Source organism: Ambystoma mexicanum, chromosome 6p, assembly GCF_040938575.1.
Source record: "Ambystoma mexicanum isolate Mex_15411 chromosome 6p, UKY_AmexF1_1, whole genome shotgun sequence".
NCBI lineage: Eukaryota > Metazoa > Chordata > Amphibia > Caudata > Ambystomatidae > Ambystoma > Ambystoma mexicanum.
In genome coordinates, this window is record NC_090935.1 from 285,547,985 (window position 1) to 285,575,117 (window position 27,133).

General features: G+C 44.5%; 1 protein-coding gene across 13 annotated transcripts in view; it reads right to left on the reverse strand.

Moving 5' to 3' along the window:
- Positions 1–9,119, reverse strand: part of TCF4 (transcription factor 4) — a 1,236,777-nt gene extending 1,227,658 nt beyond the window's left edge. For 11 of the 13 annotated variants that reach the window (XM_069627025.1, XM_069627024.1, XM_069627016.1 and 8 more), the window contains exons 1-2: positions 7,151–7,244; positions 5,799–5,871 (exon numbers count right to left, since the gene is read on the reverse strand). In XM_069627025.1, coding sequence (XP_069483126.1) covers positions 5,799–5,871; positions 7,151–7,222 — 145 coding nt within the window. In that variant the 5' untranslated portion in view covers positions 7,223–7,244. Of the gene's footprint in view, positions 1–5,798; positions 5,872–6,124; positions 6,498–7,150; positions 7,245–8,676 lie in introns of those variants that run through there. The other 2 variants (XM_069627021.1, XM_069627020.1) reach the window with 2 other exon arrangements.
- Positions 9,120–27,133: the final 18,014 nt, after the last annotated feature.

The window sequence follows — 27,133 nt, forward strand, 5'->3', positions numbered from 1 at the left end:
TGAGGACCCCTATTCATTTGAATATTTAGCTACATATAAATAGTTGAATAGAATTGCTATATTAATATTAAAGTCCTACTTCAACAATGCTTTGTATTAATTGTTGGGATTTACTTTCTGCCAGACTTATCTGACCTGTGGTTTTACTGATCTTGAGAGCCCCAAACCAACCATAATATCTGCACAGACAGAAATGGCCGGTGTACTGACCATGGTAAAGACCATAGAAGAATCTGCTTGGAGCGAGTAAGGTTGACTGATACATGCTGGCTTTTGGCCATATTCTCTTACATAACCAATCAGAACAAGCTACATCTACTTCTGTGGTTGTGATATGAACCAGCTTTTAACGACAGGGCACAATGAGCTGGATGTCAATTGGAAAGCTCTTGAGTTGTAGATGCATATGTATTTATACGTTTATTTTGTGATAAGAAGCAAGCTGCGCTATGATACATCACAGAGAGCCTTTGAATAAAAATAGTTAGAGGTGTGTATATGAAAAGAAGCTACTGGACAAACAGTGCAACAACGGGGCAAAAACGATGGCGAGGCTGGGTGTTATAGAGCAGAGCAGTTAACTGAAAACCGCGGTTGGAATTACTCAAAAGCGACTATTGCTACCAGGGTAAGTACAAGCAATACAATGGAACAGCACAAGGGAACAAGGACATGGCAGACCTACTAATTACTAATATTAGGTTTTACCAGTACTAACAACCTACCTTGGATCACATATCGAAACCCAAGGCAACAAAGGACCGTAAAAACTATACAGTAATGAGATACATATGTATATCCACCACGTTTTGAAATACTTTCTTTTTAATTACTGTTGCCATGCAGCATTCTACCTGAAATGTACATATAGGGACAATAATTTTGGTAAAGTACTTTTTAACTCTTTGGTAAATTAAAAACAGATCTGGCCTCAAAACATTTTGTAGCCGTGGTAACCTCTGCCATTTCTTACAGCACTATCAATTTCTATATACGATTATCTGTACTGAAATTAGAATGATGTTGACTTGTTAGCAACCACGCCAAAACCTAAGTCCCCACTGTATCTATACTCTATAAATATTTGTAAGATATTTTTGACTAAACATTTTTTAAATTATATGCATTTTTATCGTTATAGCTACAAGAAAGTATTAAATAGGCTTTTGCAAAAGAAGGAAACTAAACAGTCTTGCAAAAGGCACAAACTATAGAAATTCCAACACCAAAATGGAAATCATTGTACAAGTTTGGAAATAATGCTAATCCAATGGTTTTACTGCTTTGATTTAGGGGCTGCATGTGTCTTTCAATTCAAAAAGGGCTTCTTTTTTAAAAAGGTCTATCACCTTGAGAAGGAGACTTTAGGATAAAAACATTGCTTATAAGAATATTCAAAACGTTAGCTAAAATGCTAAGTAATGCTTAGCCTTAGTTATTTTAGACAAACCTACATACACATTGCTAACTGCTGCCAAATGACTGATGCTTTTTCGTAAACGTGTAATCTAAAATAACGAAACCCTGACAACGTCATAAAGACAACTTTCAGCAAAATAAAAAAGAATCCATGTGATATTCTGAACAAGACTACTTGTGTGGCTAAAAGAACAGCAGCCTTTCTTGAACTGCTACATATTTAGGTTGAAAAACAATTTAAAGAATATTTTATTGTATTTGAGAATTGACTTTGTTTTAATGAGAAGTGGGTATTAGAGGGATCATGGTAATGAATACAATTATGTCGGAACAAATCCAATACTTTACTTTCTTTTTTTTTTTTATTAACCCTCCGCACATACTTGGACCCAAAAAAAGAAGGTTAAGCAACTATATAAGTGACTGTAATCAGATGGCCCTTGAGTGGCAGACAGACAATATTCAGCGATTTCCATATTATCCAAGAAATGTACAGCCATCCGATTCCATTGCATAACAGGTGCAAATTAAAAATTGGGAATTTTAGTCAGTGGGTACTTCTCCATAGGGCTCAAATGTTGCACTTGCAACTAGCCACTGGATCGCGATAATAGACTCTTGACAAGTAAGAATTGGTGTGCTAGGTGTAGGATGGAGCTTACGAGTGGTATTTTATGGCTGGCTAGTAGCTTGAAATTTTATATTTACCCCTGCATCCTAAAAATAAGGAATATGTGCAGTACCTTACCGAAAGTTTGCTTTCTGTACATCTTGTGATGTCACTTGTTTTCAGTAAAAGAGAAACATTACAGGTGTGTACAGTGTCTGTGCTGAGCTCATAGCACACAGTGGGGAAATGATGCCCACTGCCTGCAGAAACTGTTCTGAACTTCCAGACTCTTTACTACTGTATTTTGGGAAAGCATTGGCTTAATGCACATCTTCAAGGCAATTTGAAGGAGGAATTTTAGCCCTAAACAATACACAGCTTTGCCAGCATGCAGTTCACCACTATTTTAAGCACCCGTAAATAAATTACAATTTTAAATGGACTCAAAAATGTTGAAAAAACCTGCAACAGTGCTCAGAGTCGAAAGACAAAGGAGGATAGGATTTTCCCACCATTGCGTACGTTTGAAAGCATAAAAGATTTTAAGTGAGCGACAATCATATATAGTCCACAAAAGTAATGTGTATGGGGGAAGAAGTGGCTACACCACGTGAATCAGTGAGAGGCATACAAGGACATCAAGGACAAAGAAGCAAGCATGAGATTTCAGTGAATGGTATCCGCGAAGACAACACTACAGGCGTCCTCAGAATTAAAACAAAATAATACCATTCCACCTGACTTACAATGTCTGTATGAGAAAGGTGGAGTAAACAGCTATTGGTTTGCATTTAGCGCAGAGTAAGGAGGTCGTAGGAAAAGGTGTGGGCGTATTCTCCCAAATAACAGCACACCAGTACAAATTCCCCTGCTAGGGTCATAGCTCGTCTGAACCACCTTGACTGAATTAGCATACAGTTCTGTGCTGAACACCTGCAAACAACAAAACCTTCTGGTTGTCTACTGGGTTGACGAAAGCCTTTCATGTGCTCCATGGGAATGGCAGGGCTGCGGGGTCAGGTTACGCTCCTTAATCCCTCGCAATCGAGCCACTTCTGGAGGTGGCAGAAGCATGTTTGCAAAAATCAAGCGGGGCTTAAAACCAAAGCTATTATCCCAGACCACCAGACAAAGTTGAACTCGCTTTTCTTGGTTTTAAGATAAAGGACTCTTAGAAGACGATGATAAAAATAAATACCCTAAAGTAGGTACCGTTCAGTCTAATTCACAAGGGTGCCTTTCTACTGTGCCTCTCCAATGCATTACATGTGAACTTTAAGATTAAGGGGGATAAACTTTTAAAATACCTCATATCGACAAATACAAAAAGATACAAACTGCTATGCAACTAATTCCACACAAAAGCGAAAATGTACTTTTTTTTAATAAAAAAAAAAAACACTAAAAATTGCAGTTATTCATAATATGCTTTTAAGGGTTGTTTTTTCTTCCATTGCAGAAATGCAATATTTACTTAAACTGAGATTACCTATTCGCGTCCCCAATCTGGGCTAAATCACCATTTCTTGGACAGCAATTTTATACTATTTTAACACAAATGCTCTCTATAAATCTCCTTCCTAAAAAGTAGTCCGAGAATAAGCAACCAGATAAATGCAAACCCATTCCATTGAAAAGGTATCCACATCTGCACGTGCCATCAACACATATATGAGCATTTCAAAGACCACACTCCGGGACTTTAGGGAAAATATGTTGGACTAAGAAAACTGCTTTCACTCGGAAGTTTGACCACATTGCCAATATCAATTTGTATAAATATAGAACTCTTAATTTTACATAAAACAAATTTGCAAAAGTATGCGTCATAGTATAAAACATTTTATATCACACTGTTTGGAATGAATACATTAAAGTCGATTTTTCAGAAAGTGGCCCATGTGATTATAAACATTTACATGCTTTGAGTAGCTATGGGCACAGCAGTGGTGGAGCTGCCCCCCTTAGCTCCCACATAGTGCGGCCCCCAGCCTCCTGCTGATGCCCTATTAGCTGCCCATCGGGCACCTAAAGCTTCCTTCGCTACAGGGGCACAGTTAACCCGTGCAACTCCAACAGTTCCAACACCGTGTCCAATGCCCACCACTCATGGAATTATGTGCATGCAGCCAGTACACATTTTTTACAGATAAGATATATTACTATACAAACTTATATGCATTTTAAAGTAACTAAATTAGAGCTTTAAAGTCAATATTGTGATGCATTATAAAGGATTACTAGGCTATGCACAAAGGAACGTTTCAAATATGGTTGGCCTCAGATGAAATTACCTACTTTATAAAATACGAGCTTTTAAAAACCTTTAGAAGTAATTAGAAAAAATATGCCAAATAAATTACTGGGAAATCTGCTCAAAATAATTCCCATATTATGTGCTTGAAGAAATAGGCAAAACAATAACAAAGTCGGTTGCATCCCTTATGGCGAGATTAATGTGCCTCCAATAATCAAAGAACAGGCTATGAAAAGAACCCCAGCATATTTTGTGATGATAAACAACCACATGTTAACAATAGGCCATCCCATGTTCCAAAAATGACAGGGCAATACAACAAATCCATTCAAAATTACTCTTCTATTAGAATTTGATTTACACGGAGACATTCAGAAATCAAAACACATATTTTTTACATGTATAAGTAACTATAGGTTTAATTCCTACTACATACACCGGCAGTATAGTGTGTGAAGTAGCCAACAACCACCAGTTTTTTTAAAAGAAATATCACACGTTCAAAGTATATTTTAAATGCCAGTGCACCAAGGGCACTGCAGCAGGTAACCGTAAATATATACATATATACCATTTCCAAACGAATCCTGCCTCAGCACTGCAGCCTTTTAAAGGAGCATAAATGTCCAGTGAGAAGTACACTTGGTAATTGACAAGCAGCTCTGGCCAGCACTCATTTCCAATTTCGACATGTAGTCTCTTGCTGCATTTACCACCCATTTACTTTGTAGCAGTGCACACTGCCGATTGAACATGGGAATTTGCTTTGTTAACCATCACCGAAAAAACAATGCTACCTGAATGGAAATCAATGAACACAAGATAACAAAATAAACCATGAAACCAGATTCAGATACAGGGCTCCTCTTTGACGGTGCACTATGCATTCAATCAGTGTTTGTCCTTTTTTTAAATAAAAGGCCAGGAAGTAACACCAGAATTGACTTGAGTGGATATTGCAGATGCCCCCTTTATCACCCAATAACAGGCACTATAATGAAGAAAAAAACTCACCATAGCTGAAAATGCAAATCTACTATTAAACACGAGAACTCATTAAACGATCTTAAAAATAATAAAAATCACTTACACGTACGCATTTTCTGATTAAACGCAGAGCATTTAAACCTTGGTATTTAGTGATAGAAAGTGACAAATGGGGGTCCAATTTGCCAAACACGAAATCTCTTGGTATAAAGGTATGGTTTGAATACAGGTGTGTGAACTAAGAGTACAAGGTGGTGGGTCAACTTCCGTGTTTACTACTAATAAGCAAGGCATACCCACCCCTCCCCTACCGCCCCCCCCCCAGTCCCCAGAGGGACTTGGCGATATCATGAAACTTGTTTCCATTAAAAAAAAATTATACAGTCGCTGTCATGATCAGAAAGGTATCCAGAAACAAGAGCAGTGCAATAGTAATTCACTTCCTATCTGTGGCAGCACAGGTAGACACACACACCCGCAGCACATGCTCCTCTTCAGAGTAAACAAAGAAGGCGGTGTACATACTTGAGCCAGAAAAATGTCCACTTGCCAGGGAGGTCGGTCCATTTTTCCCACTGCTCACAGGAGGCGAAAACATCTAAAAAGAAAGCACACGCTCGTTAGTGCTGCGTGGGGCAGGATTCCTCGGCCACGCGCGGTACAATCAGGGATCTATAACATCCCCACCACATGCAAGTAAGCTAGCTAGTGGTCTATAAAAACTAGAGGTGGAGCTAAATGTTTTGATATTATGATCTAGTCATTCAAAATCACATTTTTGCCAGTTTTCATGTAACACTCATAAAAACGGCACATACAAAGAGAAGGGCAATATAAAGCAACAAAAAAACCTTTGCTAATAAGGCAGCAGCAGCAAGGTTCATCGCCTCCTTCCCATCAACGAGACTCCTGTCATGTGCAGCCAGCACCATCCAGACTTCCCCTCACTGCCCGCGCGTGCTGCTTACAGCATGAGGGCAATTTGAAGCAAGACTTCCCGCTCCTTTACAGTACAGTATTTTCGCTACGCCCTCTCATCGGTCCCCCGTCTTCGACGTGAACCGGCACCTTCTTGTCCCCGAGTCAGCCGCAGCGCACAACTAAGCACGGGGATGAGGGGGGAAAAAAAAGTAGAAAACGGCCGAGGGAGGGGGAGAAGAGGGGGCTGCAAAGTTGCCTCTGGCTACGCTTCCTGTCCAAACTTCCGAAAGCCATTCATTCCTCTGAGGGAAATTCTTAAGCCTTGCGAAATCAGCGCAGAAGGGGACTTGTCTTGGCCCCCACCCCCAAGCCTTGCCGCCCCCACCTCCTAAAAATAAACAAACACCACCGCTGAGCTGTCCGGGAAGAGGACAAGTGCGTGACAGATCTGATAGGTACATGGAAACAAGAGACAGACAAGGAGGTGGGGTGCACATACACAGACCAGGGGGTCACTGAGGTGCAGGTGGCTGAGCTGGTGGGAAAGGGGCGTTTGACTTGATAATAAAGCTAAATCAGCCAAGGTTTCTTCCAAGTAGCACACACGTTGGGTCCCATCCATTGTCCAATATGCATAAACATGTTAATGAGGAGAGCACCCAAGTGGGAAAACGTCCAAGCCTCATTTAGAGAGAGCTGGAACAAAAACGATATATACAATTACTAAACTGGGCAAAGAAAGGCAGGACGTTCGGGGAGGGAGGATTAGTCCATTTTGCCTTGTACCAGAAAAGCACATGTTATAAAAGTCAAGCAGAACAAAAAAGGGTTGTCTTATTTATAATGAGAGTCCACCCGATTTAAACCGCTGGTACTCATAACATTGTTTAGTCTAACAGATCAGCTAGAAGATATGTTTACAATCTGTTTGATAATTTCCACTGCTGTTTCCTTACCGCGCTGAAATCCAGTAAATCACTGAGTTCTTTGTCCGTCCCTAAGGCTGCCATTCGCTGTTGGTGATGCATTTTAGCAAAATCACAACAAAACCTGGAAACATGGAAATAACCGCAATCAGAAAACCCAGTGCCGAGCCTGAGTTAAACACAATCGGATTTGTTTGAAGACTGGTCATGGGATGCGATGGAAGGTGACAAAAAGGTGGGCTACGATTTAAAAAAAAAAATAAGAAACATGAGTACTTCAAAGAGACGGTGAAAGCATACATGCTACTCAGGGTCCCCCAACAAAAACACAGTTAGCGAAAGGAGTTTTCAACAGTAGACCAAAAAGAACTGGTACACAGTCAGAAAGCCACGGGCAGCCTTTGTTTTACTCCTGTGCATTAATGAGATGACAATGAAAAATTAGTGCGTGTGATTCTGTGGATGGAAACACACAACATACGAGTTGGGGAAGGAGAACCAGGGGTTTGCAGGAAGACATGGCTGGGGGAAGAGAGGATGGATATGAACATATTAGGGGGATATCATTAGTTTGCAAGAAGATGTTTCATCTGGGGGAAGGAAGGGGAGGGGGAAGCAGGGGCAGGCCTGTTAAAATAAAAAAACATCTTTCCTGAGTGGGCACAAGCGAGCCCTCACCAAGAAAAGATTACAACCCTTCTGGAAGCTCCATACAAGGCAATCCACTTCACCCTCCTGCCAGCACCAGGCGATCTAGGGACGAAAAGAATCGGACGAGGTGTGGAGCATACACACAGCAACCCTGCTCTTCCAAAACAAATCCCGATCTCAAACAGTCCCCAGCTACATGGCCCTGTGCATGCATCCATAGTGGATCCAGGGACGCCGCTCCCTTAAACTCACTTGGGGGGGGGGGGGAAGAAAGCAGATAAGTTCAGCCACGTCCAGAGAAGAAGACAGAGGGAGAACCCTTCGTCGGCATCCTCAGTGCTCGGCTGCACACTTAGACCGAGCGCACGACAACTAAACACCCAGGTGCAGCCGTTCCACCGCTCCTCCAAAACGCAACTGCTGAATTCCCGGGTCACCAAAACACACTACTCAAACGGGCGCTCTGCAATCCACCGTGCACCGTCCTAGACATGTCCCCATCTCCACCTCTCCAGGAACACAAGTCAGCAGCAGCTGCACAGACCGGAGAAGATGCGGATCCCCCACGGTGGTTATTTATTTTGATCATCCTAATCTTAAACGGAAAACGGTAATTACATTCAATGTCCAAGAGAGTATTGCTTCAAAACTTGGCAAATCAGTCACCTGCTTCAAGTGCTACCCACCCCATCCAAACTTTAGCGACTCCTTAGTTCCGTGTAGTCCCTTAAATCAGCGCTGCCCGCAAATGCAACAAGGACAAGTTACGTCGGCATTATTTACACCACCAGATAGCGATTAGTTGTTGCATAGGATACCATTTAATCACATTATGGGAGCATAATGATTTTTATTTTATTTTTTTTAAAAAATGCTTTTCCAACCTACATCACATACGAATTTACCTTCGTGACCACAAATATGTTCAACACTCCACGGTAACTGACTTAAGAGATCTTCTGCGGGTGCCTCACATGTGTATCAGAGGACACCGGCGAGTGCCTGGAAAGTTCTTCCTCCAAGGAGGGTGGGTGATCCACGTCTACAGGGTCAGCTTTGGCTGTGTTCTGACTTTTCCAAGGGTCATTTGAAAAGATTTCCCCCCTGAACCAACTATAAACAGGAGAAGTGGTGGCATCCAAGCAAAGTGTGCCGTGCACACCTGCTCTAGATGCAACGTGCACTTGTGCCACCTCTCTCAGTGGGGAACTTGTTCCAAGTTTACAGATCTCTCATCGCTGGCTCCCGGGGAGGCGCTGGTGAGAGCATGTTTCCCGGCCAGACACATTGTAATCCATTCACATCCGGGAACGCGGGCTCAGTAAGTGAGGAAAGTCCTCCACTTGGCGGCAGCTGCGGTGATGGTAAAACGAAGGGAGGGTGCCCGGGCACAGTGACGTTGGGACTATAGAGTTGTAAACAGAGCGGGCTAGACTGTCGCAACCAAGATGGCGTCAGGTGACGCCGACGTCAGGCTGGGGGTAGGAGGGAGGCCTTTCGTTGTCACGTGCTATTTCCGCTGCACCTGCAGCAGGACAGCCAGCCAGGGCGTGCTCGGGGCTCGCAGGATTCCAAGAAGCGGATGTGTTCTTTTGGAGCGCGGGGAATGGTTTAAGCTTTGCTGGATCGCCTGCAGGCATGCTGTTAACTCTAAAGTCAAGTAGCACAGAGGTCTCACCGACTTTAATGCAGACATCGATTAAACGTTCGGAAAGAGTTGTACTCATTGGACTAAATTTCATCATGTCGCAAGTTCGCAACCCGGTGACTTGATACAAACTTCAACGGGACCTCTCTTTTCACTAACTTTGCTCTTTGCAAACGCTCACAAGAAGGTTGTGGAAAAAAAATGCCCAGGAAGCTGGCGTAGTAGGGCCGGGGAAACAGACCCGTTCACAGTTCTACCATAGCTCCCAACCTTTTTTGTCTCCAAGGCGGGTGAAAACACCCGATTTTCTTTTTGGCGGGTGAGAGGCCCATAGAAGTGAATGGGCGCCTGAGGGACTTGGCAGGTGATTCATCTGCTTTCAAGGCGGGTGACACCCGCCAAAAGCGGGTGAGTTGAGAGCTATGGTTCTACCAGGAAGCCCACGTGCACATTTATATTACCAATAGCTTTTAAACGTTTGCGGCACCTGGGTGGCTGAAAACGCACACTTTTGTTTTGGGCGGGTGATAGCCATGCGCTTACGTGGGTGTGGTGGGTGATAGAGCTGCTTAAATGGCGGTTGTGTGTCATCCGCCAAAAGCGTATGGGATGTATTTTTCACGCTTAAGGTAGGTAAGCAAAACCCATTGTACCAAGTTAAGCTGCACACAGGCAGCAGAAAATAGGCAAAGATGTTATGAATTGATGAAAAAGGCTCTATCAATATCCACAGCTGTGGTACCTCAAGAGGTCAATCCAGGAGACTTTATTGTACTTATATACATGTGTACAGTTCCAATTACTTGTAGGTATATTACAGGACACCTAGTAACAGGCACTAGCAAACACCCACTGGCCATCCTCTCATCTCCAGCTCAGGCCCCCAACTGAAACACATAGGGCCTCATTCCAAGATTGGTGGTAGTCACGGTGCTATTTGCGCCATGATTGCCACCAATAACGGGTCTGGAAACGGTCTAGTTCAATGGGAACTTACCGGTGTAGTCTGACCTTTGCGGGACCAGTAAGTCCCCATTAAAAATACCATTCCCCATTTGAGCCCCCATAGGGCTCAATGGGAATGGGTAGGGCGCAAATAACGGGCTCGCGCATGTCGAGCCCGTTATTTGCGCCCAGGTCCCTTTGCGGGTCCCATCCATAACGCCTGGTCAGTCCAGGCGTTACTGGAGGGACCAGCTAAGGAACCTTGTAGTAGGGCGGTAAGGGATTACCGGCACCGGTCTCCTTACCGGTGCCCGGTATCCCTTACCTCCCTACTCGTAATGAGACCCATAGTCACTCAAATACAAGACTAACCCAACATTCTTCTGAGCTGCCTATCATAACATTCACCAACATTCTACCAGCATGCATCCATGGCCAGCAGAAAAAACAAGACTAACATTACATTTCCCTTCATAGTCGTTTACCACCTAAAGCAGCAAGCACAACCAGTCACCCCACAACGCATACAGATGCACTGTCCAGCATACAACAGCATTGTATTCGAACACAGCATTCCTCCACTACAACCAAACACATTCCATCCGAGGCTACCACCCCCAGATACAGGGCATGCCACACCCTGGCACAAACATGCCCTAGAGGGAAACACACGGGAGACAAACTACACACCAGCAGGTGAGGACGACATTGCAGTGGAGGGAACCATGGATTGCCCAACCACCGGACCAGGGTGCTTCACTACTTGCATATGAAGCACCTGGGTGGACCAACCAAGCCGCCAACATCTACACACTAACATACAGGGAGGGTGGTGTTGCCCATATCCTAGAGCAGCAAACACAGAAGGGGTACATAATCCGCCAACCTCACGCAGAGACTCAAACCATGCAATCAGTTCCACTTAACATCCAAATCAGAAATTCCCATTCAGAATGTAAACCACAAAATGAACACACCACCCACTCTTTATCACACCGCAACAAAACTCTTCAATGCAACAGTGATTCCAGACATTACCACTACACCTTCACCACATGCACAACAGTCAATAGAACATGACAAATTCAACATTTGGGGTGCTCCTGGCAGCACCACATAACTAAAATGTGATATGAAACATTTAAACTTCATAAGCATTTATCAACAAAAGCGTCAACAGAAAGTGAAATGCAGTTGGCCAACATATACATATATCCTAGATGCACCGAAGTAAAATCCTTTTCACATGCCCATGTGGTGGGCGGTCCATAACAATTCCTATAATGTGCAATTAACTCCTTCGAAAAGGCAGTCCAAAACTACTTTTTAAATGTCCATCTGGAGGGCAATCCTAAGCATTGTCCCTAATCCGCTGCTGCTCTATTCCCTGATGCAATCAAAAAACGGAAACATACATCCTTATCCTATCAACTGGATCTCATGGCACCTGATACCCTGACACACAGGTGCATACCTTTGTCAATAAGACATTAAACCTAATTGCAAAATGAAGCACATTTCACTTGAACCTGCATTCCTTGAGCAGGCCTAGCACCAACAAAACAATGAGGCGCGAGGTGTCAGATGGCAATAATGTAATCCAAAGTTGATGCGCCACAACACTATGACATGACATTACAACGGCCCAAAACTGGACAAAGCAAGAATTAAATCTCACATCACTTCAGGAATGAAATCCCACATTACTTTTAAACCATTATTCCTACACCACTCCACCCCCTATTCTGCTCACACCCATATGACAGCGGTATGATACAAAATACAACTTTTAAAACAAATCGGGGTTCTGGGCCCTGTTAAATGAAATTGAAAGTCCACAGAGGGCTGCTCTAACGAGTATGGTAACAGAAGAGCAATGTATTAACCATTATGCCAACTTATTTGCAAAACATGGAGCGAATAAAAGGCCACAACTCAAAATGAATAAAGATTGGAATCTGGAAATGGAGAGAGAAGACATCTGGAAAGTAATTCAAAACATCAGTACCTCAAGGGCCCCAAACCCTGATGGACTATCTAACGCAATGCAAAAAAATAACCCAGAAAAATTGACAGAGTTTTGTGTGACATTGTTCTGAAACATAATAAAAGAGCGAAGAATACCTGCTTCCTGGAAACTCATAATAATTGTGCCGATTTTCAAAAAGGGGCTCAGAACAGAACCATCGAATTTTGGTCCGATAGCGCTTTTAGATGTGCTGGGAAAAATATTTGCGACCTTACTACTTGGCCAACTAACAACATGGATTAGAAAGAATAGCGCTTTCGATGTGCGACAAACGGGTTTCGTTAGAGGAGTCGGATGCAGGTTGAACCTGCTTATTATGAACCTCCTGAACATGGAAGCAATTCGGGAAAGGTCACAAAATGTACCTAGCGTTTATAGATCTCGCACATGCATTTGATGGGATTGACTGCAAATTACTATGGTCAAAATTGCAAAATCGTGGATGTCCTCAGAGGCTGATATCCTCAAATAAAGAACTCTACTCAGATACAAAAGTACAGGTTAGACTCGATAGAGAAGGAAATCTCTCTATTCCAATAAAAACATCACGCCGGGTAAAGCAAGGTTGCCCCCTGGGAGCAACGCTTTTTATCTTTTACATCGCTGAAGTTGGTAATGCTCTAGAAGGAGTAAAATCATTCCCACCAAAATTGAATGGATCCCACATAAGCTGGATATTGTATGCAGACGATATTGTCCTGCTTGATATGACTCCGATAGGCTTACAAAGAAAACCAGATGCCTTAAAGAATTACATCGAATAGAATGGGCTTGAAAGAAATGTATCAAAATCAGAAATTCTAGTACTCAAAAACGTAAAGGGAGTCCAATGTAACAAAGAGAAATTCAGGTGGATGCTGGGAAAAGATGTCCGAAAATCAGGTTACTTGTACCAAATACCTGGGTACATTTGTGAATTCAAGTATAAATGATCAGCCTATGATTAAAAAGATAGCCAGTAAATGCAAACAACTAACTGCACAAGGAGTAATCATCCAGAAAAAGTGTATAACATTTTTCTAATAAACCAGTCCTAAGTTTTTATAAAAGCGCGGTGGTACCAGCCCTAATACATGGTGCAGAAACTATGTTTGGATACTCAAGTATGATTTGGTCTAGATGTGAAAACACATTCTGGAAAAGAATCCTACAGTTATCTCAAGGATTCCCAACAGCGTGCATTTTATATGAACTGATTTTGTCATCTATAAATGCGAGAATAATTTGGAACACGATTGCTCTCTATAGCAAAACCATTGGAACTGGTGAAAGTCCACAATTCAAGCTGCTGATGAAACAGGATGAGACGGAAAAGGATTCAATATTGCAGAGCTGGCGAAGACATTCTTAAACAACTTAACTCGGAAGAAAACATGCTTGCAAGAAACCCCAATGCCATTAAAAAAAACTATTCGAAGAAGATTGGATAGACACAATTGATGGTAAATAGATCGATGGAAGCCAAAGGACTAAACTGTATACCAAAATATATGGAAACATTTCCCTGCAAGCGGTTATCTTGCAGGGAAATGCAGGGTTATCTTTCACTTCTTGAAATTTAGACTGAATCTTTTTCCAACAAAAGAAATAAAACAAAATAAGACAATAAATTGGAGAGAATGAATTGCAGTGCAGATTTTGTAACAGAGATGAAGAAACATTGAAACACTTGGTATTAAACTGTGAAGAACTAAGAGACTTAAGAACAAAATATCTGAGTAAAGAGATTGAAAAATCATTGTCTAGCAGTAGACAAGAGTGGTGGAGGAGGATGCACAGCAGTGAATGCCAAAAGTTGACGATAGCACTGTCACTTTATCTTGAAAGCCTAAATAAGAGACTTCTGGAGGCTCATTAATTAACTAAGGGGAAAAAGAAAATAATTTAGGTGTTTTATGTTCTATGGTATTCTTTTTTTTAATTTTCTCTTCAATTTATTTGTAATAGAAGGGAGAAGAGCTAAGTGATAAGAGAAGTTTTAAATAGCACCTGTAAATTGATAGAGAATGTCAAATGATATATGATTTCAATTTTATTTTAAAGTTTATAATAAACTAATAATAAAAAAAAAACACTGTGCAAATTCCTATCCACATATGGGCACTTCCCCGAATATAAACTTAGATTGTATTGTCCTTCTGCTATAAATTGAAATCAACACTGAAATAGTTACCCATATGCTGCCTACACTAATGCTCCATGAACTACGTGTGCGTTGGTGTGATTAGTAACGACACACAATGAAGGAATAAAACCTTGAAAACAAACGAATGTAGATGATGGCAGCACTGATACCATTGAGTAGGGAAGTCCATTCTGCAGGGAAGTCCATTGTATCCTTACAAAAACCTGATGGTCCCTAAAATATCTCAAGTTGGCTTGCGTTTTGCCAGGCTGACCGTTCATTTGTTACCCATGACAGGGAACACTTAATCAGTAATTCCTTGATTGTCCGCTTCCCGGAACAGATAGGACAAAAAATGATTAAATAAACAGTTGATTCTTCATTTGCCCAGCATGCACATATAGGTTTTCCTGCTTTATCTGAATTCTGCCCAAATGTTCAATTCTTTAGTCATCCGTGCGGTCGCCAGCAGGAAGAAAAAAACAAGAGAAAAAGAGAACGCACTTCAAGTCATGAACTGGCAGCGTTCCAGGTGCCTTTCTTTAATAAGGACGTGCACTGTTGTTGCCCTGCAGTATGGTAGCCATGGAGATGACAGCGCAGCACCGTTGGGCCTGGGGATGACTTCGGCATTCGATGGAAGATGCCGGGGAGGGAAGAACTCTGATCCTTCCGTGAGGCTCTGTCTGCATACCATCCAAATCAGGTAGTCGCTCCATGTTGCTTCCCCGGGCTTGTAGTAGCGTGGCTCTGGCCGCATGAATGGCCAACAGTCGGACAGCACCCACCAGGTGCACCTGCCGTTAACATTGCAGAGTCTGAGTCAGCAGCGAAGGAGTTATGAGTCCGCCACTAATGCTGCATGTGTCACTCCCCTGTACTCTACCGGGCCACTATCCTGATGTCTCTGTAGGTCCGCAATGCTCAGGCTGCTTTCTTGCTTCATTAGCAGCTCACACCACCCAGAGGGTCATCGTGTGGGAAAACGCAGAATTAAATCCGACAAACCTCTTCTGCCTGCACATCATTTTATGCCGATCAATACAACAAAGCACATACAATGCTAGCAGACGTGTTTTGACACCCCTATTTTCCTGGTGCTAGCTTTCTCCATGGCATCATGGGACAGGAGCCCACATTCTTGATTTCACAGCTCAAGGCGACAGGTGAAGGTTGGGGGTGTTACCCAGAGGGCCCACAAGGACAATGCTGGGCGAGGATGGTGACAGAACTAATGGGGGAATGGTTGGTGACTGCCTCATAGCTGAACCCCCACAGCTCTCCTTACTTCACTTTACTGCTCCTGTGTCTCCTGTAGCTGATTAATTTTTTTCTGAGATGGGTACACATGGCTTCTACATCCCATCCACGTTGCAAATTTTATACATTGATGTAAAGAGGCTCAATGTTCACACACAAACCAGCTGTGGAGCCTCAGAGGTGACTCCAGAAAACGTAATTGTACATATATACATGTTGTTGGGGAGGAGCTGGTGCCTTCCTGCACCCCCAAGCACTTTAGAATTAGGCAATACTTCTTTTGACTGCTTCCAGACACTACAAGGGGGGACGAGGGGCGCTGGGTGAGCTCTCTCATTCAAATATAATCATGTATGCAGACATAGGCAGGCACTAAAAGGAGGCAGTTATTAGTCAAATATAAGGTGCAAATAACTGTTAGCTGAGTACATTTGTAAATGTTAAATCCTATGTAGTTCCAAATCTCAAAGCACGATAGAAGCAGGCTCTCTCCCAGGAAGAATGCAGCCTGAGCTCAAATTGGACTACAGGCTTCGCAGTGTTCATGCCAGCACTAGCAGCACAACTTCACTGACCAGCAGTCTGTCAAAAGCCCATACATGCAAAAAGTGGATTTTAACATTCTAAATGCACACAGTGCAGAATTATGGAAAACAAGGTTTTAAGTAGATTATAACACCAGATACAACTATGAGTAGAATGAGTAGAATATGAATGAAAATTAGTTATAGAAATGTTAAATTTTTCATGGGGCAAGGCCTCAAGGTTTGTAAAAGTCTGCAGGGCTGCAGTGTGTGTCTATGTAAGGGCGCAATATGTAAAGTAGCATGGCCTGACGGAAATCGCTGACAATGAAGAATGGAAGACTTTGCAGCATCCCTTGTATGGAAGCAGGATAGTTTGGGATGGAGCCATGCCCATATGCAACGACCAAGCCAAGAGTATATAAGCCACTGCCTGGCATCATTTTGGTAGGAGGAACGAACGGAAGAGAAACAGAAGGCCGTTGAGGGAGCAGAGTACTTTGCCCCCATCCTCATTTCTGCAAAGGTTAAACTTGTTATCTTTGCAAGATAGACTCTAGGCCTTACTTCCCTAGAGGGGTGTTTTCTGGTGTGAGCGTGATCAGGGGCACCCTTATAATTGGGGATCCCCTTGTAAGTTGGACTACCCTCACAGTGGTGACAACCCGACGTGATATCAGTGTTTTGCCCCCATACTTTGCAAAGGCCCAGGCCAGTCACCAGGAGTCACACCCATCTACAGAGACTAGTCCCACAAATAAAAAAATACATGTATCCTGAGCGGTTTTAGTTGGAGCCATTTTAAAAGAAATTCTCTCCACTCACTGAAGCAGGGCGTGGTTCCAGAGAGAAAGACAAGCCAGCATTGGAACTTCGCAAACGGAGGAAACTCGAGCGAGTATGCGCATGTGAGTATACTCTTGCAAGTGATAACAACAAGGGGACGTGTATGTTGATATGAATGGATAAAGTATGAGATCAATAGATTGAATACAACTTTTGGTCGCGTGGTATGGAATAGATTGAATAAACATTTGGTGATGTATTATGGTATAGGTTGGATAGGATTTCAGGTGATGTGTTAAGGAGTAGATTGGATAGGAGGTGAGTTATATATTGAAATTGTTGCATATTTCTGTTTTTCTACATTTTATAATGGAAAAAGGGAGCCTCACCGTATAAAAGACTGAGAGGAAAGGGAACCTCAGTTTATAAGGACTGGGAAGTAAGGGATCATCAGCCATGATAGGATGAGAAGGTAGTAACACACATTATTCTTTTATGACAATAAAAGCAATGGGATCCTCAGCATGTTAAAAAAAGCTGGGATGGTGGTATTACGGTTACAGGTCATTTGGTCGAAAATAAATGGTCGACAGGACAAATGGTCGACGCAATTTGGTCGAAAGACAAATGGTCGAATTTTTTTTTTTTTTAGTATTTTCTATTTTTGGGGGGGGGGTCCCTCCCAACCCCCCTTTTTTGGTAAAAAACCCTTTTTTTTTCCTAAACGAAAACCTGAAAAATAAATATGTAAATACAAAAAAAATGTGACCATTTGTCTTTCGACCAAATTGCGTCGACCATTTGTCTGTCGACCAAATGACTGGACACCTGGTATTACAAGATATAAGGGTAAAAAGTAGTGGCTTGGTGTGATGCTTGAGCTAAAACATGGCGCTGGTGCGCAGTGCGTTCTGGGGGCACTCAGAGCCATAATGCATATTTATTCCATGCTTGAAATAAAACATGGCGCTGCTGGTGCGCAGTGCATTCTGGGGGCACGCAGAGTTATAATGGATATTTATTCCATGCCTCAGTGAAAAGCCGCACTTGCTTTGCTGAAAAACATGTTTTCACCGTTATTCGTTGCTGAACCTGGTATGCAGGCCTCAGCCAAGGACACTGCGCTGGGAAAGCTGGGATTCACAGGTGCCGGCTGGTACCCTATAAGAAGGTAATTCCCGTGCCAAGGTTGAAGATGAGTTATGGAATTGTTTTCCGTGGTGCTTTAGGAGAGGCTAGCGCTTTGCTCCTTGGGGTTACTGTCGGTTGGCTCGGCCGGCAAGAACGGTCACTCATCAATGCACAAGTGCTAATGCCAGAAGGTTCAAGAAATTGCCACCCCTTTTGAGGAGGGCATATATGCGGAGCTCTGGAAAGGTCAGGCAGGAAAAACACAAAGACCTCAGTCGGAGGGGGGACACCTTGTTCTGACCTTCCTGCGGGCTGTTGTGCTCTCGGCCTGGCTGTTACTGGGGTCTTCCAGCCACTTCTGGCGAGATGAGGGATTCAGTTATGCCCATGGTGATGTATTCTTTTTGATTCACTATCTTTTCTGTGATTTATTTCTGTGTTATCACTTGTTGCTTATGTATGCTTAACTATGAATAAATAGCCATATAGGTGCTCATTATCCTCTAACTGCTTGTCTGGTTGTGAGTTATTGTTTCCGTCTACCTGCGTTCAAAGTATTTGCTCTGCTCTGCAAATGTACTGATGATAAATAACTATTCATGCACTCTTGGCAAGCAATACACTTGGTATAAGTAATGGGCCAGGATATTAGTGAATTATGTTTGTATATTTTCTCTGGCTGTCTTTTGTGGTACAAAAAGGAAGGAATGTGGATGAGTCACAGTGTGTGTGTGAAATAAAAGTGGAAAAAAATAAAAGGGGGTGGGTTGATCTGTATTTTTGTTAACAAGCAGCAGCGTGTGCAGCATAGCAGTAAGGTTTAAGTGAAGCATTAGGGACGCACGCAACATTATGGGGGAAGAAACTCCAATAAAACACATGCATAGGATCCTGCCACTGTATTGTGACTGGATAGATAAGTATCACAAACAATGGGTAGTGGAACCAAAGGAAGGTGGATGTTCTGCTCCTTACCAGAGCAGGGCTCCCATAACAAAAACATGCTAGAAAAAATGTCCATCTTTTTAGCAGCAAAATATAAGGGGAAAAAATCCAAAAAAGAAAAGATCAGGAAGGTGAAAGAGAGATCCAATGTAAGGGGATTCATCCCGTAACGCCTAAACCTGCAGTAGGGCATACAAACCCAGTCTATAAGCCTCCAGTGGTAGAGAGAGTGTCAACAACAGGATTATAAGGATTAGCAACTGGGGGGGGACTCTAGAGCTTTTGCACCTCCTCCTCCATATAACCCATCCACACGCGCTGACATGCCTGTAGCATCAGTGTACCCAAAGGTTCCACAAGCAGATATTAACAATGAGTTAAGAGCATCACGGGAAAGGTTGTTCAGGAGATATTTGGTTAGATTCAACCCTGGGGCATTAAGAAATGTTTGTGTTGAAAAAGATGATGGGGAGAGGGTATGGATGTTCCTGGGACAAGAAGTAGAACAAGCAAGGGAAAATGAAGGGGAAGATCAAGGTGGTAGAAATAATGAAGCGGCAGGGCAAGAAAGAGATCAAGGAGAAGAGCTGGCAAGAAACCCGTCCCTGCCACAAGAGGCAGTGAGGAGGGATAGACCAAGAAATGGACCAGATTTAATGGTGGTAGTAGAAGAGCAGAAGAATACAAAAAAAGGGGTAGAAAACAAAATAGACATGCAGATGCCTTTTATGCATAAAGGAGTGGGGATAATGCAGTATGTGCTATGGCCTCAAATGGACACAAATAATTTGATTAACGCTCGCCCCTAGCTTACATCCGGCGCCAGTTAATGAATCTATGAATTTTCAAAAACAATCAGCAGGGGTACCTTTAGCACTAGGAGACCTTAAGAGTTTACTGGTCGCCATAGTTGGGGACCATGCTGGGGACATAAGTCTTGCAGATAATGAACATGATGGCGCAGCCTTTAATGAAGTAAGGGAAAGGGTATGAGATGCCATACGAAGGATGTACCTAGATACCCCTGATTTACATTCTTTAATGCAGTGCACAATGGGTGATGATGAGGACCCAGTTAAGTCTATTCTTAAGTTACAGGAAATGTGGAGAGTTGAGACAGGAGGGCAATGGGACCACTCGGTAAAATATTTCTATTTTATCGGAAAGAGGGGATTACCAAAAGAGGTCCAGAAGGCACTAGATAACATTGTGGGAGTTGAAGCCAAAGGGTGAGTGGAAATACAAAGTATAATAGTCCACCATTTTAAGAGAATCAAGGAGCGGGACAGGGAGTCAGCCCAAAAGCAGCAACTGGATGATGCAAAACTAGTGGAAAAGTAACTAAATAATGTTGTCATCCAAGCACCAGTGGCACTGGTTCAGGGGGAAAGGACAGGAGACACTCAACAAATTGTCAGTGCCACAATTGTGGCACCATGGGGTGAAGGAGGACGGGGACAATGGGGTGGGGGGTACAGTACCCCAATCCACAGTAGCAGTATGAAGGAGCTCCACAGGGGAAGATGGGGATTTCAAGGAGTAAGAGCAGGAGGCTTTGGGGGGATAGGGCCCTGGGGAGGAGGAATGGGAACATCACAGTGCTGGTATTGCACAAGATGGGGGCATTTTGCAAGCTAATTTAGGAACAGGCCTGGGATGGGATTTAATTATGAGCCATTACCTCCAGGGCAGGGATTTCAAGGGCCTCAATGAATGGGATAACATCATTTTTGGTGAGGGGGTCAAAATCAGTTCCCTTATGGAGCTCACAGGCAGGGGCAACGTGGGAAACCACAGCAGGCTGAGGGAACACAGTTCAACAGGATGACAAGGGGAACAGGTGCCCCATTCCAAGGAGTAACAATGGCGGGGCCAGCCCTTTTTCATTCCCCGGGACAAATGCATATTCTGATTAGGACATCCCACAGAGAGCACACGCATGTCCAATCCTCTTGACAACTGCACACCCTGAAGAGGAGCCCTTGGTGGAGGTGGAAATAGGAAACAAGCCATTTATATTTATGGTAGATACAGGTGCAACTAAATCATGCATTATGGAGGGGAAATTTCCATTATCAGGTAAAACTCTTGATGCGCAGGGATTCTTTGGGGCTATTTCTATGGTTCCATACACTGAGGAGCTGGATATAAAAGTGGGAAGGAAGGTAGTACGAGCCTCCTTGTTATATTCAGAGAGTTCCCCTGTTAACCTATTGGGCATATTGGGTAGGGAACTGCTCAGTAATCTAAATATAACTATATCATTCACAGATCACGGGGTAATCTGTTCTCCTCCAAGGATGTGTGTAGCTCGAGCAATGTTATGGTATGGTATTGTTTATTTATAAAGCGCCTATACACAGGCAAGTGTTTCAAAGTGCTCAACGAGGGTGGGAACACGGGGGAAAAAACAACAGTCGCTCAGAGCCCTTGAATTTCTGAAGCAATAACGGTCTGCACAGGCAGATTATGTGGATATGGTACATTTAACAGTTAAACAAATATGCCTGATGGCGATTCTACAATTTTTTCAAGTTTGCATGAAGGGGTAAGACAAGGAAGGACAAAGATCTACAGGCAGAGCTGGAGTGCAAGTTCAGGCAGGATGAGGGTGGGGAAAGGGACCAAGTGCACCCAGTCAGTAGAGACTGGGGAAGTGCAGAGAGACTGGGGAAGTGCAGAGAGAAGCTCTCAGGATGTATTGCAAGTGCAGTGAGTGGGTGGGGTGCAGGGCCCTGAGGCAAGTGCATTAGGACTGGCAGGGGTGCCTGGGACCTGTGAGACTCTGTGGTACACCAGGCAGCCAGTCAGTGAGCTGTATGGAAGGAGGGAGAGAGGGAACAGCAGAGAGCTTGGTTAGAAGAGTGAGAGAGAAGGAAGAGGAGAAGAAGAATGTCTTGAGGAGTTTCCAGAACTTAAGAATACCAGGCTCAAGACGGAGGGTGGCAGGGAGGCTGTTCCAGAGGGAGGCGCCTGCTGAGGAAAGGGATCTCCCTCCAAATTTCTGCTTGGAGAACCTGCTCACTCGCAGAAGGTTGGAGGTAGATGAGCGGGATGCTTGGGAGGGACAGTATTTAGGAAGGCAGCATTGAAGGTAAGTAGGTCCCAGGCCCCAGAAAGCCTTTTTAACAGTGCAGAGGGTCTTGAATTTGATCCTTGCAGCCACGGGGTGCCAGTGGAGGGATTTCAGTGCCGGAAAGATGCGGTCCCTGGGCTTGAGGACAAGGATAAGTCTTGCGGTTCTGTTCTGGATGAGTTGCAGAGGGCACAGGGCAGAAGCAGGGAGGTTGAGGAAGAGACTGTTGCAGTAGTCCAGACTAGAGAGAACTAGGGCTCTGTAGACAGCCACTGGGGGAAAGTGAGAAAAGGTAGAGTGCCTCTGAGGAGGTGTAGTTGATAGACTTTTTTGAGATGTCAGAAATGTGTGAGGAGAAGGCGAGAGTGGAGTCGAAGCTAATCCCAAGGTCTTTGGCCTCAGAGGTGGGGTTGGGCGCAGGGCCAAGGGAGACCAGCCAGAATGAGAGGGGGAAAGCAGCAGCAGGGGTCCCAATGCAAACAATCTCAGTTCTACTGGCATTGAGACAGAGGTTGTTTCCAGTACACCAAGCCTGAATAGCCGACAGACAGGTATGAGTGAGGAGGAGGAGGCGGCCGGGGATAGCCTGAAGTATAGTTGCATGTCATTTGCGTAACACTGGAAATAAGAGGTGAAAGTGGCAATTGCACATGCCAGGGTGGCGATGTAGATGTTGAAAAACCAGGGGGATAGGTACCCTGGGGAACGCTGCAGGTTGAGAGGGTGATAGTCGAGAGAAAGGAACCAAGTTCGACCTGGGATGGGCGGTTGAAGAGAAAAGACATTAACCAGGCCAGAGCTTGACCTGTGATTCCCAGGGTGTCACGAAGCCGTGAGATCAGGATGTTGTGTGTCATGATGCCCGCTCCCGGGGTGCCGTTTCAAGCCCTGCGTCCCCGAAAGCGGACATCCAGTCCCCAAGGAAGGACCCAGCAACCCCATATAGGGGCCCTTTGGACAGTGTCCTGGCGCCATAGGCGCCAGGCTCATTATGGGAGTGCTTGGGTGCACTTACCTGATGCAGACCATGCTGCAGGATCCTCCTTGAGGCCTGAAAGGAACTACTTTACCTGTGGGACTAATTTACTAATTTACCATCCGGGCGTGGTCGGGGAAGGATACATACCTGATTGGAGGAAGGATACATACCTGGAACTTCTTCTAAGGCTATTTAAACCCCACCCGAACAGCCACACGTGGTTCGCGTTGTTCTGCATCTAGCAGCTGGACGCTCACCGTGTCTGCTCCTGCATCCTGACTTCTGCCACGCCTGCCAGCATCCTGGATCACCTGCAAAGGAAGAGAAGAAGAGAACAGAAGAAGGAAAAGTCCTTACCTGCTAAATCCGCATCCCGGAGACATCTCGCCGACAATCCTGAAAAGGAAGACTTTTATTTAAAAGCTCATTGCGTCGATCGCTGCAGCGCCGCATTTCACTCACCTTTACAGGGCGCCTCCATGTTCAGCAGCGATCATCCGGATTCGCAGTCACGCCCCAGCGCCTAGGGAGAAAAAGACAAGAACAAAAGGTGAGAGAGAGAAGGGAATAATGAAAGCTAAATCTCCATGGTAAGATTTACCTGTTGATTCATTCCCTCTTCATTTCGGGTCCGCGCCGCATCCTGGCATTTCCGGACCCCGGCCCCTAAGGGCAAAAAGAGACCTCAGCGTTAATGAGCGAATGAAAAGACATTACCAAAAAACGCTCATTAAAGACTTACCTGATTTCTACAAGGATTTCACCTCTCATCTCGGGTCGGTGCCTGTTCCCCGGCATTCCGTACCCCGGCCCCTATGGGGAAAAAGACACTAGCATTAGTACATTAATGCATGGACACAAGGGGAACCTCTTATCAAAAAAACTTACCTGGAAGCCAAGCAAGTTTGGTTCTCACCAATCCGAAAATCCAGTGAAGTAACTGGATACCAACGCGCCCCTGCATCAGAAGCAGGATGGAGAGCTCGTCCTTCCAGACCCTAAGGTGAGACGCTACGGGGAATCACAGAAAGGTTTCGAGGAGGGTGAGAGGGGAAAGTGGGAGGCCGATTGCATTACCCCACAGACAGTTAATCCCCTATTTTCGCCTACAGAAGGATACTTCTGCGAACCAGACAAGCCAGATTTGGGGGCCCTGTCCAGTCCGTCTTCCGAACCCTGCGCATCACCTTAGAAGAGGTCACAGCAGCGCGAACCAGGCCAGCGCCTCCGTGGGAGTCAGGTGAGCGTTACAGAACGCGAAGCCTTCCTACAAATTCCCACCCAGGCGCTATGGAAAGTTCCCAGACTGATCAGTTGGCCCAATTATTGGGGGAATTACGGGCCGAAGTACATGCCGCTCGTCAAGAGACTAATGCCCTCAGGAGGGAATTAATAATATCAAAGGAAAGAACTGATGACCTGGCCAGACAGCTTTTGCAAGGTCAAGCTGGGCAAACTCCTCTACCCGGTTCCAGAGGGAACCCTGCTCCTGTGGTTTCCAGTAACCCCGTGCAGATTAATCTACCTGGAAACATGCCGCTGGCCCCACCCGAACGCTTTGCTGGGGACCCCAAACGATTCGCCGTATTCATGAATCAGTGTCGTCTGCACTTCCTATGCAGACCTGGGGCCTTCCCTAATGATCAGACCAAGGTAGCCTTTGTATTGTCATATCTCAGCGGCTGCGCTGCCGATTGGTCAGTTCCACTGGTTACTCAAGATGACCCGATTCTCTGTGATTTTCAATGGTTTCAAGCAAGCATGGAAAGGTTATTTGCTCGACACTCTCAGGGGCAGGCTCTGGATGACGAACTTCTATCCCTGCGACAGGGCACTCAGGACCTCCTATCCTATATTGCAACCTTTAATAGACTAATTGTGGAAACGGGATGGCCAGAGGATAAAAGAGTCACGTTGTTTTATCGAGGCCTACGCGGAGAACTTAAAGATGTCTTGGCCCAAGTTGTAAATCCGCCCCAAGAATGCACCGAGTATATAGACTTAGTGGTCCAATTGGATCACAGACTTCAAAACAGAAAAGCAGATTGGTCCAGGTTTGAGACCCGGGTGCTGGTCAAGACCCATGCTAACCCCAAGGGAGTTGATGTCTCTGAGCCTATGCAAATTGGAGGGGTTAAAGGACCCTTAACTCAAAAGGAACGTGAAAGGAGGCGGCAGTTAAAATTATGTCTTTATTGTGGGAATTCTGGACACTTTCTACGAGATTGCCCGGCAAAACCGCCCCGAAAGGCGGTAGGAGCCGCTGATAAAAACCATGAAGACTCTGTTTCGGGAAACGACTCTGCCCGACAAGCGTAGGGGTCCGCTTGCCGAGCTTGAAAACTAACTCTCAGACCTCGCATTTCATTGTGCCAATGGTTCTCGTAGATCCAGAACAGCCTAAGCAGTTGCATGCAATAAAGGCATACATCGATAGTGGGGCTATTGGAAACTATGTGGATCATGAATTGGTCTCTAGGATTAACCTCCCTCTCCGTCCTAAAACCAGCAAAGATGTCATCACCACAGTCGATAGAACTGAAATTGCCTCTGGACCGGTAACACATTCCACTCCTGAGGTGACTCTTATTGGTCCCGACGGCCATCGGGAGGGTGTTGTGTTTGATGTAATCAAGGCTGCACAGTTTCAGGTTATTCTTGGAATCCCTTGGTTAGAGACACAATCCTCGAATTGATTGGCGAGCTAAGAGAATAACCTTCCCGGATTGTACACAAACCTGCTACCAAGAAAACCTGAAGATTAATCTAGCATCTGTAACCTCTGCCTCCATGCAACTACCTCCGGAATACCAAGACTTTCAGGACGTCTTCCAAAAGGAACAGGCCAACACGTTCGTCCTCACAGATCGTACGATTGCCAAATTGATCTGGTGCCCGGTGCACAACCCCCTTGTAGCAGGATTTATGCCCTTACCGAACCTGAGAACCTGCATTTGAGACAATATTTGGATCAATACCTAGCTAATGGTTTTATTCGCCCGTCAAAGTCCCCGGCATCCTCGGCTTTGTTCTTCGTGCCCAAAAAAGAAGGCGACCTTAGAACTTGTATCGATTACCGCGCATTGTACCAGATAACGGTTAAAAACCGTTATCCTCTGCCTCTGATCCCTGAACTCCTTGACCAGGTGAAGGACGCTTGCATATACACCAAGTTAGTTCTCCGGGGGGCTTATCATCTGGTACGAGTTAAAGAAGGCGACGAATGGAAAACTGCCTTCCGTACTAAATACGGATTATTCGAGTACCAGGTGATGCCTTTCGGATTGTGTAACGTGCCGGCTGCCTTCCAATACTTCATGAATGATGTCCTTCGGGAACTCATCGATGTTTGTGTAGTCGTATATATCGATGACATTCTGGTGTACTCCTCTTCGGAATCTGATCACAGAAAACACGTCAGGGCAGTACTTGAAAAACTGCGCCAACACAAACTATTTGCTAAATTGGAGAAATGTGTTTTCCATACCACAGAAGTCGAGTTTCTAGGTTTCATCCTGACACCCAAAGGAGTCTGAATGGACTCAAGAAAAGTGGATGCCATCCTCAAATGGCCATCACCTAGCTCTGTAAAAGGGGTTCAAAGCATGCTCGGCTTTGCCAATTTCTATCGCAGGTTTATCCCGGAATTGTCACGCGTGGTACAACCCATTACTGCACTCTTGAGGAAAAATAAACGTTTTGAATGGTCTGAAGAAGCTGAGCAGGCCTTTCAGGATTTAAAAGCTAAGTTTACCTCCGCACCTATATTGAAACACCCGCGTCCAGATCTCCCTTATGTCTTCGAGACTGACGCATCCAGCCTAGCCATGGGAGCTGTCCTGTCCCAAAGAGATCCCGAAACCAACCAACTGCATCCCGTAGCATTTTGGTCCAGAAAATTCTCGGCACCCGAG